General features: G+C 37.2%; 1 protein-coding gene across 1 annotated transcript; it reads left to right on the top strand.

Annotated features, from left to right (window-relative positions):
* Positions 1-11,751: 11,751 nt before the first annotated feature.
* LOC116075799 (olfactory receptor 6C74-like) lies at positions 11,752-12,733 on the top strand. Its single transcript, XM_031349177.1, has one exon. The coding sequence runs from the start codon at positions 11,783-11,785 to the stop codon at positions 12,713-12,715; it is 933 nt and encodes a 310-aa protein (XP_031205037.1). The 5' UTR covers positions 11,752-11,782; the 3' UTR covers positions 12,716-12,733.
* The last annotated feature ends 7,377 nt before the right edge of the window (positions 12,734-20,110 follow it).

Genomic DNA, 20,110 nt, shown 5'->3' with positions numbered 1-20,110 from the left:
ACACTAATTTATATTATAGAGCTGTAAACAAAAAGAAAAAAAAATCCACCACAGAACTACCAGAAAAAAAAAATATACATACAAATTAATGGTATAGAAGAGCACCCAAATACAAATCCACTCACTTACAGCTAACATAATGTTTAACCAAGGTGCAAAAACAAAAACAAAAAACAGTATCTATAACAAACAGAGCTAGAAACTGGATTTCAACATGTAAAAGAATGAAATTTGTTCTTCCTCCCTCTCTTCCCACACACATCTTCGAATAGATCAAAGAGCTCAATATTAGATCGAAACTGAATATTCTAGAAGAAAGAGTAGTGAATACACTTTAGGATACTGGCTCACATAAGGATGTAGAAGAATTTTAATCCAGCAACATGGCTACTCTGGCAAGGCATTGAGATGGCAAAGCTTTTACATTCAGACTCTATTTTAGAGAACCTGACTTAAGTTCGAACAGCATTCATTTCCAAGTTGCCCCTCAACAAAACCTGAGCCTAGTTGCAGTCTCAACAAGACCAGTGTCTCCAGGTTATTCCCACAACAAACCTAAACCCTTAAGTTACAAGCCCACCCCCTGCCTAATGACCACCAATGCAGAGGAGAGCAGAAGCTAAGTTTGTGATATGACTCCCAGAACCGGTCAATTATGTTAAAGGCCACAGCAGCTTTCCAATTAGATGCTTGCACTTGTATTCCCTGCTTGCTTCTTACTAGAAAGACTTGCCCTGATAGACATTTGGGACTCCCCCACCACCTGCATGATGGTGGTGCATTGGGTGGGGGAGGGGGAAGTAGGCAAGCTAGATGGAATAAATGCCCTGCTGTGAGTTGCAACAGATCAGCTCCTGTGTGTGTTTTGGGGGATCACTAACATTTCCCTGGCACAACAGCATCACATCCAAAGACTTAGGTCTGTGTGATCTGAGTGGAATATAGACACACATTTAATCCCAGAAGACAGAGGCAAGCAGATTTCTAAAGTCCAGGTCTGCCTGGTATAGAGCAAGTTTTAGATAAAGAAAGCTTAGGTCCAGATGTGGTGGTACACACCTCTAATCCCAGCACTCAAGAGACAGAGGCATGCAGATCTCTGAGTTCTAGTCTATCAGTTCAGTTGAGTCAGTGAGTTGAGAAGCAGGGTAGTGGAGTAGAGTTCGTGGAATTCAGAGACAGGTTAACAGGTACAGTTTTACAGAGACAAGTTGCAGAGAGAACAAGCTAGACACACATGAAGACAGAAGGAGCCAGAGAATAAGGAACCAAAAGATTAGAAAGATTGTTAGAGTAAGTTTGGGGCCAAACAGAGCCATTCAGGAGAAGCTGAGAGAAACAGATTGATTCAATCAGCCTGAAGAGGAGTTTGAGCCAGAACAGCTGAGTTTAACCAGACAGCCAGAGTTCAAGAAGAAGTAGAAGGATCAACTTATTAGTGCTCTAAGCCTCAATGAGGACAGTTACATTAGATGAATAAGTTAGTTTTACATAAAGACACTCTGAATACAATTTTACTAACCCAGAGAATAAAATCAATAATCAAGAGGTAGAATGGCATGGAATTAAATTAAAGCTTCTGTAGGGCAGAGAAAACTTAATCAACTGAAGAGGCAGCCTATAGAATAGAGACATTTTCTATCAGCTACTGTAGTAGTTTGAATAGGTTTGCCCCCCACTCCTCTCTGGACTCAGGTCACAAGCTTAGCCCACAAGGAGTGCTACTATTGGAGGGTGTCCTTGTTGGAATAGGTATGGCTTTGTCACTGTGAGGGTGGGCTTTTAGACCCTCCTAGCTAAACATGAAACAGTCTTCTAGAAGCTTTCAGATCAAGATGTAGAGCTCTCACCTCTTCCTGAGTGACACCTGCCTGGATACTGCCATGCTCCCTCACTGATGATACTGCACTGAACCTCTGAACCTCTAAGCCAACCCCAATTAAATGTTGTTCTTTATAATAGTTGCCTTTGGATCACCTTTCAAGCCAGGGGAGAGCTTATCTCCAGGGAGTGCTCTGACCCCTGGACTCAAGCAAGATCACCATTTTCTTTCCAGTGACTTAATAAGGCAGGACCAGCTAGGAGGCACAGGCTGCAGAAGCAGCAGAGCAGCTGGGACAGGGTCCTTCCTGAATCCATCTGCACGCAGGAGGGATAGGTGATCCACAGCCCACTGTGCACAAGTCTTACTAAGAGAGAGCTGATCTCCCAGGAATGCTGACACAGGCTTACAGACCCACAGGAGGATCCAGCTACAGCCAGAGACAGCAAGAGACTCTAACATCAGAGATTATCAGATGGCGAAAGGCAAACACAAGAATCTTACCAAGAGAAACCAAGAATACTTGGCATCACCAGAACCCAGTACTCCCACCACAGCAAGTCCTAGATACACAAACACACAGAAAACCAAGATTTGGATTTAAAATCATATCTCATGATGCTAATAGAGGATTTTAAACAGGACATAAATAAGTCCCTTAAAGAAATACAGGAGAACACAGGTAAACAGGTCAAGCCATTAAAGAGGAAACAAAAAAATCCCTTAAAGAAATACAAGTGAACACAAGTAAACAAGTGGAAGCCCTTAAAGAGGAAACATAAAAACCCCTTAAATAATTACAGGAAAACACAGCCAAAGAGGTGAAGGAATTGAACAAAACCATCCAGGATCTAAAAATGGTAGTAGAAACAATTAAGAAATCACAAAGAGAGACAATGCTGGAGATACAAAACCTAGGAAAGAAGTCGGGAGGCACAGATCTCCAGCAGAATACAAGAGATAGAAAAGAGAAACTCAGATGCAGAAGATACCAGAGAAAACATTGCAACAACAGTCAAAGGAAATGCAAAGTACAAAACAATCCTAAACCAAAACATCCAGGAAATCCAGGACACAATGAGAAGACCAAACCTAAAGATAATAGGTATAGAAGAGAGTGAAGTTTTCCAACTTAAAGGGACAGTAAATATCTTCAACAAAATTATAGAAGAAAAATTCCCTAACCTAAAGAAAGAGATGCCCATGAACATACAAAAAGCCTACAGAACTCCAAAGACTTTGGACCAGAAAAGATATTCCCCCATCACATAATAATCAAAACACCAAATGCACAAAACAAAAAAAGAATACTAAAAGCAGTTAAGGAAAAAGGTCAAGTAACATATAAAGGCAAACCTATGAGAATTACACCAGACTTCTCGACAGCATCTATGAAAGAAGATCCAGGGCTGATGTCATACAGATCCTAAGAGAACACAAATGCCAGCCCAGGATACTATAACAACAACAACAACAACAAAAACCTGTCAATTAACATAGATGGAGAAATCAAGGTATTCCATGACAAAATCAAATCTACACAAAATCTTTCCACTCCAATACAAGGAGGGAAACTACATCCTAGAAAATGCAAGAAAATAATCTTTTAACAAAACTAAAAGAAGATAGACATATGAACAGAATTCCAACTCTAACAACAAAAATAATAGGAAGCAACAATTACTTTTCCTTAATATCTACTAATATCAGTGGATTCCACTCCCCAATAAAAAGACATAGACTAATAGACTGGCTACATAACTAGGACCCAACATTTTGTTGCATACAGAAAACCCACCTCAGCGACAAAGACAGACTCTACCTCAGAATAAAAGGCTGGAAAACAATTTTCCAAGCAAATGTTCCCAAGAAACATGCTGGAGTAGCCATTCTAATATTAAATAAAATTGACTTTCAACCTAAAGTGATCAAAAAAGATAAAGAGGGACACTTCATACTCATCAAAGGTAAAATCTACCAAGATGAACTCTCAATTCTGAACATCTATGCTCCAAATGTAAGGGTATCTACATTCATAAAAGAAACTTTACTAAAACTCAAAGCACACATTGCACTTCACACAATAACAGTGGAAGATTTCAACACCTCACTCTCTGCAGAGGACAGATTATGGAAACAGAAACTAAACAGAGACACAGTGAAACAAACAGAAGTTATGAAACAAATGGATTTAGCAGACATCTATAGAACATTTTATCACAAAACAAAAGTATATACCTTCTTCTCAGTACCTCATGGTACCTTCTCCAAAATTGACCATATAATGGGTCAATTTTGTGGCCTTCCTTTACACAAAGGATAAACAGGCTGGGAAAGAATTTAGGGAAATGACACCCTTCACAATAGTCACAAATAATATAAAATACCTTGGTGTGACTCTAACTAAGCAAGTGAAAGATCTGTATGACAAGAACTTCAAGTCTCTGAATAAAGAAATCAAAGAAGATTTCAGAAGATCTCCCATGCACCTGGATGGGCAGGGTTAATATAGTAAAAAATGGTCATTTGCCAAAAGCAATCTACAGATTCAATGTAATCCCCATTAAAATTCCAACTCAATTCTTCACAGAGTTCGCAAGAGCAATTTGTGAATTTATCTGGAATAAGAAAAAACCTAGGATAGCAAAAACTATTCTCAACAATAAAAGAACTTCTGGTGAAATCTCCATCCCTAACCTTAAGCTGTATACAGAGCAATTGTGATAAAAAACAAAACAAACAAAAAAAAACTGCATGGTATTGGTACAGTGACAGGCAGATAGATCAGTGGAATGGAATTGAAGAACCAGAAATGAACCTACATACCTATGGTCATTTGATCTTTGACAAAGGAGCTAAAACCATCCAGTGGATAAAAGACAGTATTTTCAACAAATGGTGCTGGTTCAGCTGATGGTTAGAGTGCAAATTGATCCATTCCTATCTTCTTGGACAAAGTTCAATTCCAAGTGGATCAAGAACCTCCACATAAAACCAGACATACTAAGACTAATAGAAAAGAAAGTGGGGATGAGCCTTGAGCACATAGGCACAGGGAAAATTTTTCTAAACAGAACACCAATAGCTTATGCTCTAAGATCAAGAACTGACAAATGGACCTCAGAAAGTTGCAAAGCTTCTGTAAGGGAAAGGACACGGTCAATAGGACAAAATGGCAACCAACAGATTGGGGAAAAGATCTTTACCAATCCTATATCTGATAGATTGGTATATAATATCCAATATATACAAAGAACTCAAGAAGTTAGACTCCAGAGAATCAAAAAACCCTATTAAAAATGGGGTACAGAGCTAAACAAAGAATTCTCAACTGAGGAACACCAAATGGCTGAGAAGCACCTAAAGAAATATTTAACATTCTTAGTCATCAGGTAAATGCAAGTTAAAACAACCTTGAGATTCCACCTCACACCAGTCAGATTGGCTAAGATCAAAAACTCAGGTGACAGCAGATGCTGGAGAGGTTGTGGAGAAACAGCAACACTCCTTCATTGCTGGTGGGATTGTAAGCTGGTACAACCACCCTGGAAATAACTTTGGCAGTTCCTCAGGAAATTCGACAGTACTGCCTGAGGACGCAGTTGTACCACTCCTGGGCATAAACCCACAAGATGCTAAAACATGTAATAAGGACACATGCTCCGCTATGTTCATAGCATCCTCATTTATAATATCCAAAAGCTGCAAAAACCCCCAGATGTCCCTCAACTGAGGAATGTGATACATTTACACAATGGAGTACTACTCAGCTATTAAAAAAAAAAAAGCAATGAATTTATGAAATTCTTAGGGATCTGGATACTATCATCCTGAGTGAGGTAACCCAATCACAAAAGAACACACATGGTATACACTCACTAATAAGTGCCCAGAAGCTCAGAATACCCAAGATACAATCCACAAACCACAAGAAAATCAAGAAGAAGGAATACCATGAATACTTCAATTCTTCTTAGAAGGAGGAACAAAATACCCAAGGAAGGAATTGCAGAGACAAAGTATGTAACAGAGACTGAAGGAAGGGCAACCCAGAGACTGCTCCACCTGGGAATCCTTCCCATATACAATCACCAAACCCAGACACTATTGTGGATGCCAGCAAGTACTGGCTGACAGGAGCTTGATAGAGCTGTCTTCTGAGAGGATCTGCCAGTATCTGACTAATACAGAAGTAGAGGCTCACAGCCATCCATTGGACTGAGCACAGGTTTCCCAATGAAGGAGCTAGAGAAAGGACCCAAGGAGCTGAAGGGATTTACAGTCCCTTAGGAGGAATAACAATATGAACTAACCAGTACCCTCAGAGCTCCCAGGGACTAAACCACCAACCAAAGAGTCCACATGCTGTACTCATGGCTCTAGCTGCATATGTAGCATAGGATGGCCTAATTGGTCATTAATGGAAGAAGAAACCCTTGGTCCTGTGAAGGTTCTATGCCCCAGTGTAGAGAATGCCAGGGCCAGGAAGCAGGAGAGGGTGGGTTGGTAAGTGGAGGGGAGAGCGGATAGTATTTTTATCGGAGGGGAAACCAGGATATCATTTTATATGTAAATAAAAAAATCTAATAAAAAATGATGATAAAAAAAACAAAACAAGGTTGCCTTGGTCATGGTGTCTGTTTACAGCAGTAAAACCCTAACTAAGACATCTATCTGAGGACTCTTCTCTATAGTTTACAAAGGACTCAAAAAAAAAAAAAAAAAAAAAAAAAAAAGCTAAACTTCAAAAAAATATACAACCTGAATATGAGAACCAACGATTGTTAGATGACTACAAGAAAGGCATGTCTTGTGGCCACAAGCAGGTTCTTCTTTTCTTCCAATAGATTGTAATTGGGAGTTCCAATAAAACTCCTCCCAGTTCTACCCTACCTCCCCTACAATCTGGATCCAACACTGTATCTGTCTCTTGTTATAAGCAAACAAATAGGCATCTACTAGACAAAATATAATAAGATAAAACAAAAGTAAACCAATCAAAATAGAACTTTTGAACAAGCCATATGGAAACCTATTTTATAAGCTCTGTGTTTATGTGTGCTCAAGGAAAGGTAGCACAGGGGCAATAGGCTACATTCAAGCTCATGATGTGCTAGCACAAATGGCTCAGGGGAGATGAAACATAGCCTAAGATAAGGATCTCAATCCCAAGTTTCTCTCATGAGAAGTAGCTTGAGCTGGGACAGAAGCTGTGGTTCTCAAACTTCTATGCATCTAGACACCACTGGGAACCTTGAAGAATTGAGAAGGGGGAGGTGGGGTCTCAGTTCAGAGATGAGCCCAGGACAGGAGGAATTTGGCTTACCTTGGGAAAGTGTAAGGAGTGTGGAGAGGTCTTGTGTGGGAGGCTTAGGAGCAGCTCTGTATGACTAAGGCCTTCCCTGACAGTCTTTGCTTGACCTGTTTATTCATGGTAGAAAAGGATGCATAAGATTTACTCAGGGTTGATCTGAGATTATAGAGCATTTGCAGGGAAGAGTGTCCAGGAAGGGACATTTATAGGTTAAACCCTTGGGGCCCATCTAGATACCTCATTAGCACAGAGAATTCTGGGTTTCTATGCTTCGTGCCAGTTGCTATGGTCTACTTAGTGGAGTGGAGCTCCAGGACAGGAACCTGGTCAGGAGTAGATTCAAAAGTCTACCATTCTCAATTATGAGAATTGCCAGGATTCCTTAATCTGCTCATCCTTACCAGTTTTTCTGTCTGGTGACACAGTTCCACTTACCCCACATCTGGAATCATGAGCTAAAATAAACCCTGTTTTCCTGAAGTTGTTTTTGGTCATGATATTTTATCAAGCAACAGAAAGATAGCTAGGAGATCTTACAAGTCCCAGGAGTGATCTTACTACAAATGTACATAATATAAAACTTCCCTGTATAAGTCTACTCTCATCAGAGAAGTTTCTTTGTGTGACGGATAGTTGTTAATGCAGAAACTCAAAACTAAGCAAAGGTCAGAAAATAAGTTGTATTGGATTGGCTTGCTCACCACAAGTAAGACATCTATATAACTACTACCTCCCTGCTGCCACTGCCAAAGCCCAGGGACCATCATGGAAGAGGGGGCAGAAAGATTGTATGAGTCAGAGATCAGGAAGGACAAAAGCAATATGATGTATTTTGGACCTGGCAGGACCACGGCATCCATGAACTTACAGCAGCTTTAGCTATCTGCACAACATCTACACAAACTCAAGACCTAACAGCTTAAAGGGATAAGGCCTCAGAACCCTCTGCCTTTAGTTGAGTAGCTATTAACAGTTGAAGCTTATAATTGAAGGACAGGCAGTTTTCTTTGAAGATGTAGTCCTTAGTAGGTTGACCACACTTCAGTGGATGGCCCCACACTAATATAGGCATCAAAAATTGGAGTCCTTGGATTATTTTTAAAATAGAGAAACAAAGTTAGGCAGGGTGATGGATATAGGAGGAGTTAGGCAGAGAAGTATGAATGAACACAATCAAAATACATTATAATCATGCTAAAAGTCAAAGAATTAATAAAATATATGATAAAATATATAAATATTTATTTTAAATTCTTCAAAAGAAATTGACTTTGAAATGATATGATAAAATCTAATACTTTTTAACTAATTTTAAAAGTAGAATGTCTACATCTATGCCTTCCCTTCAAGGCTCAAGAATATATGAGAAAGATAAGGTTGTAAGAAGCAGAGGTGATGGGTGACTCCAAAGAAACATTTCTTCCAGACACATCAGGACTGGTATGGACTGTAACAGAACAATCAGGACATACACAGGCTCAAGCCAGATAGGGTCCTAGCAATAAGATGGGGAAGTAGACTTGGGTTTTGAACCCTATCTGCAATTTGTATTCACTTGTGAAGAAAAATTAGGTTTCTCCAGTGGATTCTCATGGAGTATATTAACTATGCCTAAGGTCAGAGCCCATGCACAGGAGTAATTGGACAAAATAAAACAAACAATATGTTGTAAGTGTGTGTGTATCTATGTGTGTGTGTGTGTGTGTGTGTGTGTGTGTGTGTGTGTGAGTGTGTGTGTGTGTCCATAGTTTTTGTTTGTTTTGCTAAGTGAGAAATAAAGAACACAAAATTGGAGATCAGGAGGTTCTCAGAGATATTAGGGGAGGGAAAATATGATCAAAGTATATTGTATTATAAATTTTAATAAAAAACATAAAATGTGTGTTATAAATATTTTTCAATAAAAATGACAAAATGACCTTCATAAAACAGCAAACAAATAAAAAACATCCCATTGTATTTTTATTAAACCACTAGAATTTTTCCACATGTACTTCCTGTCTTCACTCAACAGACCAAGAGATGTAGACTTCAATTGCCAGTCACTCTGTCACTGACTTGACAGCTTGAAGTACATTCTAAAATCATTTGTAAATACTGTTTGACCATTGTTTCTGCTCTATGGTCTATTTTTTCCTCTTCTACCACACTAAATTATATGTACCTCAGAACTTTCCTTAGTTCCTTACAGAAGAGAACAAACTATTTCATATATGATTTCAACAGTTTGGCATTTTTATTTATCTAAAAATTATTTTATGCCACATCAATCATTACAGATTTGTTATCTCATCAAGTCCTTCAATAATTTGATATTTCTTTACTGCTTTAAAGCACATAAATAAAGCATATACTATATTAAAAAGTGAATATACTTTTCTTGCGAGGTAGAATTAAATTTTAGAAATTTCTTAAATTACAATTCATCCTTAGAAAGAAAATGTCTTACTGTGCTATAGATTTCCCAATGAGTTGATGACATCACTGTGAAAAGCTCTCTGGCATCATCAGTAACAAATTTAATCTTCCGTCAATTTGAATCCATTTTAATGAGATTTATTAATAAAGAATAAAAATATATCTTTTTTTGATTTTCTGCAACATGCTCTTACATGTAACTTCAGAGTAAACCTCTCCTATAATTTAGACTAAATGTCTACAAAACCAAAGATTGTTTCCTTGAAAGATTTTAATTACTTATTTGCATTCTGTAAGTTACTGAAAATTTATGTAGGCCATGTTTTCTAGCCTTGCTATTACTATATAGACATTAATTTAATGTGCTTTTTTTTTTTGGAGACTAAAAGAATAGAATAAGGTGTACTCCCACAAATGGCATATTTGTTGTCAAGTCATGATCATATTGTCATATCAGATGTAATAAAGATCCCCTCTTCAGATATTTTAAAATGGGTAATTGGAGAGGCCATACATGCTCAGAAGTTGTGAAAAAAATCTGTATTATTTTGTAGAAACTTGAAATTTTACTATAGGTCTTGGATTCCATGTGTCAACAGAAAAACAAGATTCCCTATAGATATCAGGACTCTTTATTAACTTTGTTATTTTGCTTTTAGAGTTAATGATGAAAATCGTCAATTAGTGTACTTTCTACAAAAATCCCCAAGGTCTTGTATACAAGTTCTGGGTAAAAACATTAAAGAACATGACAATCTCCAGTGATCTGGAGACAAAGCCATGTTTATTGAAGATGGAATAAGGTAGTGACTATAATTCTTCAGTTACAACAAAACAGGAACACACTATTGTTTGGGAAGACACTAATTATTTAATTTGTAGAGAAAACAAAACAATTGATTTAAAGATGTCATGTGTTGTGATTAAAGACAGGAAAATATGATTATTTTAAAATGAACCGGATTTTAATCTGAGCAAGTTCTCCATTAAAACTAAGGAAGCAAGTCAAAAGATATAGGATGGAAAAAAAATATCCATTTTGGAAGAATTTTTCATGTTACATTTTTAGACACAAATAAAGTTCCATAATATATCTACAAACAAAACCTCTGTGGAACTCACCAAGAGTAAGTATTTTTAGTATTTTCATGTTGTGTGCAAAGAGGTTGTATTAAGAACAGTTCTGTCTTGAACATAGATTATACCAACTAAATCTAGCATTAGAAAAATCTGACAGCATCCATGTAACTCATGGCTAAGGTTTCCATGTATACATTTGAAAGCTGGCTATGCTTGTTCATCAGAAAACCTTTATGCATAGTAACTTTCAGTGCCCTTTATTCAAACTTTATTGGTATACATTGCTTTATATTTAAGAATTAGAAAATATACTTGTTAACCTTGGAGGTAGTATTGAATGTAAATTATTCCTTACAACAAGAAAGCTATATAAGCTGAAATGGAAAATAATTAAGAAATGTTTTAAATTAAATGTAAAATGTTTATTTACTGATTCAAATAAGTTTAAATATAAGACTTGTAGGATATTTTCTGGCCAAACTAGTTTACTTGATAATGACAAAGAATTCCAAAATTAACAAATACCACCAACAAATAATCCCTTCCTAGCCAAGAAGCTATTTGTAATTGATATCCACCAGTGAAGGGAAAACCAGTTTTTTACAATGGACTCTTATTAGATATATCAACCACACTCCAGGTCTGGTCCCCATGCCCAAAGGAAGTAGCCAACACACAACAAACTTTGTGGGTTTTCTGAACTTTTTGCTGCAATTTTGTTTTATGTTTTGTTTTGTTTTGTTTTGTTTGTTTCTTTTGGTATTTTTTGTCTTTGGCTTTGTGTTTTATTTTTGTGTTTTAACCTAAAATATTTCTTGGGAATCTGTAGAAGTGGAAGTTTTATTTTAAAAAATGTGAGTAGAAAATGAGAAATGTGCAAATATTTATCACAGAAAATAATAAAACATTTTCCAAGTATAAAAAAATCTGAAAATAATTGGAAATGAATATCTGGGACATGGACTTATATAAGTGTTATTATAGTTGTAGTTCTGACCAATGAGTAAATGTGGAAACTTAGAAGGAAACAAAACTTCTGCATTTCTATTGCATTCCAGGATTCTTCATATCACCTTTAAGTCTTTACAAAAGGAACTCACCAGTCACAATTTTTTGCCAGGCTAGAAAGATCTAGAAGACATTTAGACATGGGAAATCATACATTGGTGAAAACCTTTATTCTTCTTGGATTGACAGAAGACCCAAGGTGGCAAATTGTAATCTTCCTTTTCCTATTTATAACATATGTGCTGAGCATCACTGGAAATCTTATCATTGTTCTTCTCACCCTGTTGGACTCCCACCTCAAAACGCCGATGTATTTCTTCCTTCAGAAGTTTTCCTTCTTAGAAATCTCTCTGACATCCACCTGCATCCCTAGGTTCCTGGTCAGCATGGTGACCATGGATAAAACTATTTCGGTGGAGGCTTGCTTCACACAGTTATTTGCTGCCTTTATCTTTGGGATAGCACAGTTTTTCTTGCTGGCTGTCATGTCCTATGACCGCTATGTGGCCATTTGTAGACCCCTTCACTATACAACCATCATGAACAAGAGAGTCTGTACATTGCTGTTTGGCGGCTGCTGTTTAATTGCTTTGTTTGCGATCTGCCCTGGAGTCATTGTGAGTCTGGGTTTGGAATTCTGTGATACTATTATTGAACACTTTTTCTGTGACTACTCACCCATCTTGAAGCTTTCCTGTAATGATACAAGGTCCATGCAACTGGTCAACTTCATTTTTGCCATCATTATTCTCCTGGTGACCTTGGCACTAGTACTGTTCTCTTATGGGAAAATCCTAAGTACAATTCTGAGGTTCCCCTCGGCTCAGCAGCAGAAGGCCTTCTCCACCTGTTCTTCACACATGATCGTTGTCTCTATCTCTTATGGCAGCTGCATTTTTATGTACATCAAACCATCTGCCGAGGAGAGAATATCTTTAAACAAGGGGGTTGCCATACTCACTCTTGCACTTGCACCTGTACTAAACCCTTTTATATATACCCTAAGAAATAAGCAAATCAAAGAAGCAATAAAGGACATGATTAAAAAGTGTGCCTCAGCTACTTCAAAGTAGTAAGTTAGGCTTGACTGTTGTACTAGTAAAATTATTGAAATTACAGGCTATAACAGCTACTGTTTTAACATATCTATACTTAATTTTTGTATTGTTGCAGTTACAAAAATTGCTTATACTTGACTCTATGTCTTTTCATAATTTTCATATTTTTAGTAATTGTATCTCCATTCATGATTTCTCCTATATGTTGCTGTAATCACTTCTTTTTTAAATTTAATGCTATGAAATTTATGCAAATCAAAATATCCCAACATGAATTCCCTATGGAAACATCATACATGTATGACTTTCTAGCAAATATATGCTTAAAATATTACTTGTGAACTTTTACTAATAATTGATTTTAGTCTATAAATCTCTAGAAACACTTTCTTCTGCTATATTTTACTCAAATATATTAAATTTCTGGAAACAAACTCTTCTTCTGTCCTCCTTACTTTTATTCTTTCTTATTCTTTATCTCTGTTTTTCTAGTATTAACAGATAGTAGTTTTCCACGTATATTCACTCTTTCACCTTTATAGGTTATCTACAACATTTTTAAATTTTCTTTTTATTATTTTTTTCTCAAGAAAGTATTTAAAAGTTTATATTTTCAAAGCTGAGTATTATATATAGTCACCATTAGTACATATTCTTGTACTAATTCTTGATTTTACACTTCTAATTTTGAAGACTTTGACTTTCTGAAGTAAAGAAACCAATAAAACATGAAAGCATCAACATACCCCATGTTCAATATCGGTTCTATCTCATCTATGTGTCTTTTTTCTCTGTAAGCTTCCAGTCAACCCTCACAACTATTCATCATAACATGTACTTTTATACATTATTGTTTTTTAGACTGACTATTGCAGACATATAAGAAAAATCAAAATATATGTTTAACATTCCAGAATCTACATGAGAAGATAACTGGACAGACATTTTTCTCAAGAACAAAATGCATATTCTCTAAACTTGAGTACTATATATTTATATCAGTTCTTTTGTTCTAGTTAGGTATACTTTTTATTACACATAATAATTTACTTTGGATTTGCAGACAGGGGAAATAATCTGAAATTTATACTATTTAAGGGAAGCCCACAGGAAATGACACAGTTTATAGCCAATTGAAAATTCTTCTTCCATTTGCAGGGACTATATTCAGGTGTTTGGGTCCTAGATGTAGCACCAATTATCCAGAGCATGAAGCTCTTTGGAGGCAGAATATCTTGCTATGCAGATGGATCATATGACATTTGCAAGCAATTTGACAGAAGCTAGGTGCTTAGATGTGGTGTGTTCAACAACGAACAAGAAGCTAAGATAATCAGTTAGCTCCCAGGAGGTTTGCACAAGCAAGCAGTTTAACAGTAACTAAGATAAGTTAGGTGGGGCATCTTGACCTTGGGTTCCTAGAGTAGATTTGCTTAATTTTCCACAGGATTCTCCATCAAGGAGATCAAATTCTAGTTTAACCTGAATGGTCTCAGCAAGAATACAAGATGGAGCAATCTCTACACTGTCTTACCCTATCACAATGCTCTGTGCTCTTTAACTAAAATTATCTAATATAGTAGTCTCTGCTGTAGCATTTTCTCTATCCAATCACATTAGGGCAGTGACAGGCCTGTGATTGGACAGGAATAGAGAGGTGGAGCTAGAGTTGGAGGAGCAAAAAAATCAGGAGAAGAGGAGGAGAAGGATCAGGACCAGGGAGACATCATCATGGAGACAGATGATGAGGATGAACCAGACCCCACAAGGTTATAAAACCAAGCAGGTTCTTACAAAATATATTAATTGGGTTAGAATATTGTCTTTATTATCTGGTTCTAAAATTATTGTATTGGCATTTTGTAAATTGTGGTTTTATTATTATATAAGTCTGATTGGATATTAAGGCCTTAAGAGTCATGCTTTACTTACCGGGTAATAGGTGCTATTTAGATTAATGATTGTGGGAGTGTATAAAAAGTTGCATGAGAGTGAGATGTAGCTTGCTGGGAAGAAATAACAAAAACCTGCTGGAGATTTTGAGGCCTAACGGTACTGGATCAAAAACGTGGTCCAGCAGGAAAAGGAGTTTGCAGAATGGATTCATTTTTTATAATTCCCGCAACGAGTCTCCATACAGACAAGTCTATTTACACTGGAGTCTAATTGTAATTTGTGTTTTCAAAATATGAGATACAGTTCTTGGACAAACTTTTACTAGCAAGAAGCATATGAATCTATATGCATACAATAGAGTACATGGATTTTATTTATGTAGAATATTCTTGCAGCTGAAATAATTTAAGAGATTTTGAAGGGTACTAATTATTTGCTGAAGCTGTTTCAATATTGTTTTCTTGTTTAGTGGGTTGATTTCTAATTAGCATTTCTAACCCCAAGAACAATTTTAGTGGAACTTAAAAGTTTTTACCTCTATGGTAAACAAACTATAAACTTTAGCATCTACCCAGAGGAAAATGGATGAAAATATAAAAGGGGAAACAAAAACCAAGCATACAAATAAAACAAAAACAGAAAAGACAAAAACAAAAATAAATAGCATTTGAATTACCAGTTGGATATCTGACACATAATACAAGGTAGCCACAGATTTAGGGATAGAGTTTTAGAAAAAAGCAAGGAAGCCCAGAGTATCAGAAAAAAATTCTTAGGTTATGGCCAGAATCAGAAAGAGATGGGGGAGAGAAACACGGGGAGAGAAATAGAGTCAGGGAGACTGACAGAGACAGATATAGAGAGACAGAGAAAAACATAAAAAGAGATACACTAAGAGAGACAGAGAGAGTTAGAGGCAGAGAGACAGAGGCACAAAGAGAAACAAAGACAGAAACATAGAAAGATACATTGAGAGAGACAGAGATAGAGAGCAAAAGCTTACAGAATTTTGAGTCAGTTTTCAGAAAGGTGGGCTGGCCCAGCCAAACTTCATGGTTCTTTACTTGTAGGGACTGAGCTAGGCATTGAAATTATAAAAATAATAATGATAATAAAGTAACTCATTAGATAAGTAATTATTCCATTTATCATTTTAGCATGACTTAAATTGAATCCAACTTCCTAGAAGTGGTCCTCCTTCCTGAAGGGTAGTGCATTGCTAAGTAACTTGTTCAGCTAAAATATCAGGTCTCTCCCAAGGCCAGAAATTCTGTTCTTTTGGCCAGTAATTTTCTCTTAATAGATTTTTCTTGCTACTTTGACATCTTTCCATATCAAAATATAACCCTAAAATTATTTAGGAAATAGATCAGGAATCAGAATTCCCAAATACTTGTGGCATCTCTGGTTTCTGGGAAGGACAAGGCTGCCAAGAGTCCAAAGTATATTTGTAGCTTTAGCCATAAAGAAACTAGTTATTTTTCTTTGCAATCTTTGCCCTAAATTCCTGAGCCAATGTTGAGTTTCTGTTCTTGTCACCAGAACCACCTCACGTCAAATAGGTAATGAGTGAAGCTGGCCCACAGTCCCATTGGGGTCTGTGGGTCTCTTCAGCTGGAGGTTAGACAGGACCTGCAAAATGAAACGGTCAAGAACAAAGAGAAACAGACTCCAAGTAAATCTTTATCAAGGCATCTATTTACTTGGGAGCATTTTGAGCTTATATAGGCAAGTAAGAAATGAAACCAAAAGCTCCAGAAATAAAATATATGCATAACGTAAATACAGTCTCAGACGTGAAGACGCCATGATCTCTGTAAACTCAGTTCTCAGGCAGGCAAGTGTGTTTACAACTCAGCATGTCCTCTGGCAGTAGGTATGTCAGCGACTCAGTGTGGCCTCCAGGTTGCTGGACTTCAAAGGTGGACCTGTCAATGTAGCAGCCATAGTTTAGCCCCGCAAGTGTCTGCCTGCAGGCTCAGGCAATGGAGGCTGTCTCCAGAGGGGAGAACACCAACATCTCCCCCTAGACTATTAGATAAAGAGCAGGACAAAGGCCATATCAAATGGCAGTTTTGCACAGGAATCTTTTTGGTGCTTAGATGGAAATAACCTGTGTATTTATTATCTCTGGCAGATATTTTTAAACCCATCATTGAGGTCACGTGCATTTAGTTTGACACTACAAACCGGGCTTAATATGTGTTTTTTCAAAAACACAGTCACTCGGCATGTGCCACTGTTTTAGGTGGATTATAGCCAGAGACCTAACCCAATGAGACAGGCTTCTGTAATTTACCCTCCATCCACGCAGCTAATGTCAAGATATGCCTTTGTCTGCAAAGTTTATGAAACTGTCACCATTTCTCTGAAAGCAGCCTTTTTTGAAGTCTTCTCAAGGTCGATTGCCATTGTGCTGAATCTGGGTGTAGCCCTCTGTTTTGAGTTGTAAATTACGGGTTTTGAGGTTTTGACTCTGGAGGCAGTTACCTAGGAAATGGGTGGATTCACAAGCAAATTAGTAGGGTTAGGTCTGCAACCTTCCAGACCGCACTGGCTTTTGGAATGAAAATACTGTAGAGGTAGGGAAGACCATGAGTAAGTCAGGCTACCAACTCGGGATTTGCATTAAACAAACCTCTTTGCTCTGGGCGTGAGCCTGTGTATTGATTGTTTGTTTAGCTTCAGGAATAAGAGCCAGCGGTGGTGGCTCAGGCCTTTAATCCTAGCACTTGGGAGGCAGAGGCAGGTGGATTTCTGAGTTCAAGGCCAGCCTGGTCTACAGAGTGAGCTCCAGGACAGCCAGGGCTATACAGAGAAACCCTGTCTCGGGGGGAAAAAAAAAAAAAAGCTTCGGGAATAAGCAGTTTTTCGGAATCAAACGGGAAGAAGCAAATTTAAAGCTGGCAGAAAAGGCTCTCAGCTTAAAAAATAAAAGAAAACGAAAGAAAGAAAAAAAAGACTTTTCAGCAGTGTGTTTAAGCACACTTGCTAAGAAGGCTGTGGCTCTGAATCTACTTGATGGATTAGCCTTTCTGGAAGCCACTGTGCTCTATCTTCTTTCTGAGAAAACATATATACGGACCCTCTGCCCCAGACCAAGACAGGGTCTGGCCCATGCCAGGCATTGGTGAGCGGGTCCCTCCAATGTACCATGGCATATGAACTTCAAGTGTTAGGGTGCCAGTGTCGGTCTGCAGCAGACTGACCTTTGATGTCAGTCTGCAAAAAATTCAAAATAAAAAGCACAAAGGCAAGATCTGCCTTTGGGGATCTCGGGGGAAACAGATTTACCCCCCACCCCAAGCCCCGGTTTTCAAAATCCAGTTTTTAAGCATGCTATGTATTTGCTCAACAATCTCTTGTTTCATAGGGTTATATGGGATCTCAGTTTTATGAATAATGTCAAAATCTTTGTAAAAAGACATAAAGTTTTTGCCAGTGTAACTTGGACTATTATCAGTTTTAATCACTTTGGGTAAACCCATAACATTAAAGACTTGTAAACAATGATCAATTACATTTTTAGAGGCTTTTCCTGAATGTAGGGACACAAACATAAATTTTGAACAAGTGTCAATACAGACATGTATATATTTAAGCTTTTTAAATTTTGTATAATGAGTTACATCCATTTGCCAAATTTGTTTGGGCATAAGGCCCCTTGGGTTTGCCCCCAAATGTGGAACTAAAGATAAAATAACACACTTAGGACATTGTTTCACGATTATTTTTGCTTGTTCTTTGGAAATCTTATGTTTGAGACTCAAGAGTCTGGCTACGGAGGTAGAAATTATCGTGATCCTATTTTCTAGGGCAACAGGATCTGAAACTAAAAACTCTCTTATCAGAGCGCTGTAAATGAGATCATTGTCTCTTGCTAATGGCCCAGGTAGGCCTGAATGAGCCTGTATATGACCAATATAAAACTGATTTTTTCATGCAAGAATGATATTTTGTAATTGAGAAAATAAGATTCTTGCTGTGGTGTTGAAATTAAATGTATCACGTGTCTCTAACAATGGTATTGATTGGGCTATGTAAAAGCTATCTGTGTAGAGATTAAAAGCATCTTTACAGCTGCTTCAAACAGCTTCAAACACCTTTAATATTGCTGTTAATTTAGCTAATTGAGTTGAGAGACCAAGAATCTCTATTATTACCTGTTGATTATTAATGAAATATCTATCTTTTCTTTTAGAAGAACCATCAGAAAATAACACAAGAACATTATTTAGGGGCTGTAGAGAAGCTATATTAGGAAAAATCACTTCATGCACATTTAAGAACTTTATTAGTTTATCTTGGGGATAATGATTATCTATAATTTCTTGAAATTTTATCTGAGCAAGCAACTAGTCTGTGCTATGCCATTTTAACCAGGAATCTTGTTCTAAAGTAAAAGGCTGAATGATGATATCTGGCTCCTTGCCAAAATAAGTCAGTGCTTGTTTCCTACCAAGCACAATTATGTGGGCAATAGCTTCATAATATGGCAAGTCATTATGTTTACGAGATATCTTTGAAGGTATTCACATAAGGGGTGCCTTTTGCCATAACAACACTGTAGAAGAATGAGTTGTATTAAATATTAAAAATGTAAAGTAAAGAATAGTCTATGTAGGTAACAAATTGATTTTTAATAGTTTTTTTTTACCTGTTGTAAGGCTGACATTATTTTTTTAGTTAAAAATTTAGGAGAATTTGGATCAGAACTACCTTTGAGAATATCAAATAAGGGCTTCAAATTTCTTGTAGTAAGCTTTAAGTAGGAACGAAGTCAATTGATATCACCTAATAATTTTTGAAAATCTTTTAAGGTTTTAATTTGTCTCTATGAATCTTTTGAGGAATACCTTGATCCGTAAGTGTAAAGCCTAAATAACTATATAGATCTTGAGTTTGCACCTTTTTTGGAGCTATCTGTAGTCTCCTTTCATTTAAGGCAACTTGTAAGTCTCTATAACATAAAAGTATATTTTGAGGAATTTTTCCAGCTAATAGGACATCATCTGTGTAGTGGGCAATATATACCATTGGCCATTTTGTTAATAGGGTCAATGACCTGTGTCATAAACTTCTGACGTAGCATAGGACTATTAGCCATGTCTAGAGGAAGGAATATCTATTGATATCTTTTCATAGGTTCTTTTTTTTTTTAACTTTACTTTTTTTTTTAATTTTTATTAGATATTTTCTTTATTTACATGTAAATTTCTCCCTTCCCAGTTTCCCCTCTAAAAAACAAAGAAACAAACAAAAACAACAAAAACAAACCACAGCTGCCTCCCCACTCCCCATGCCTGCCACCTCACCCTCTCCTGCTTATTGGTCCTGGCATTCCCCCACACTGGGGCACAGAACCTTCACAGGGCCAAGGTCCTCTCCTCCCACTGATGATCGAATTTGCAATCCTCCACTATACAAGCGCTGCCAAAACAATCAATCCCACCATGTGCAGACCTTGGTTGGTGGTTGAGACTCTGGGAGCTCTGAGGGTACTAGTTAGTTCAT

Source organism: Mastomys coucha, unplaced genomic scaffold (assembly GCF_008632895.1).
Source record: "Mastomys coucha isolate ucsf_1 unplaced genomic scaffold, UCSF_Mcou_1 pScaffold4, whole genome shotgun sequence".
Lineage (NCBI taxonomy): Eukaryota > Metazoa > Chordata > Mammalia > Rodentia > Muridae > Mastomys > Mastomys coucha.
Note: the sequence above shows the minus strand (reverse complement) of the source record. Positions and strands in the feature narration are given on the sequence as shown.

Coding starts and splice junctions, on each gene's coding strand:
- LOC116075799 (XM_031349177.1), top strand. CDS start 11,783: ATGGGAAATCATACATTGGTGAAAACCTTTATTCTTCTTGGATTGACA.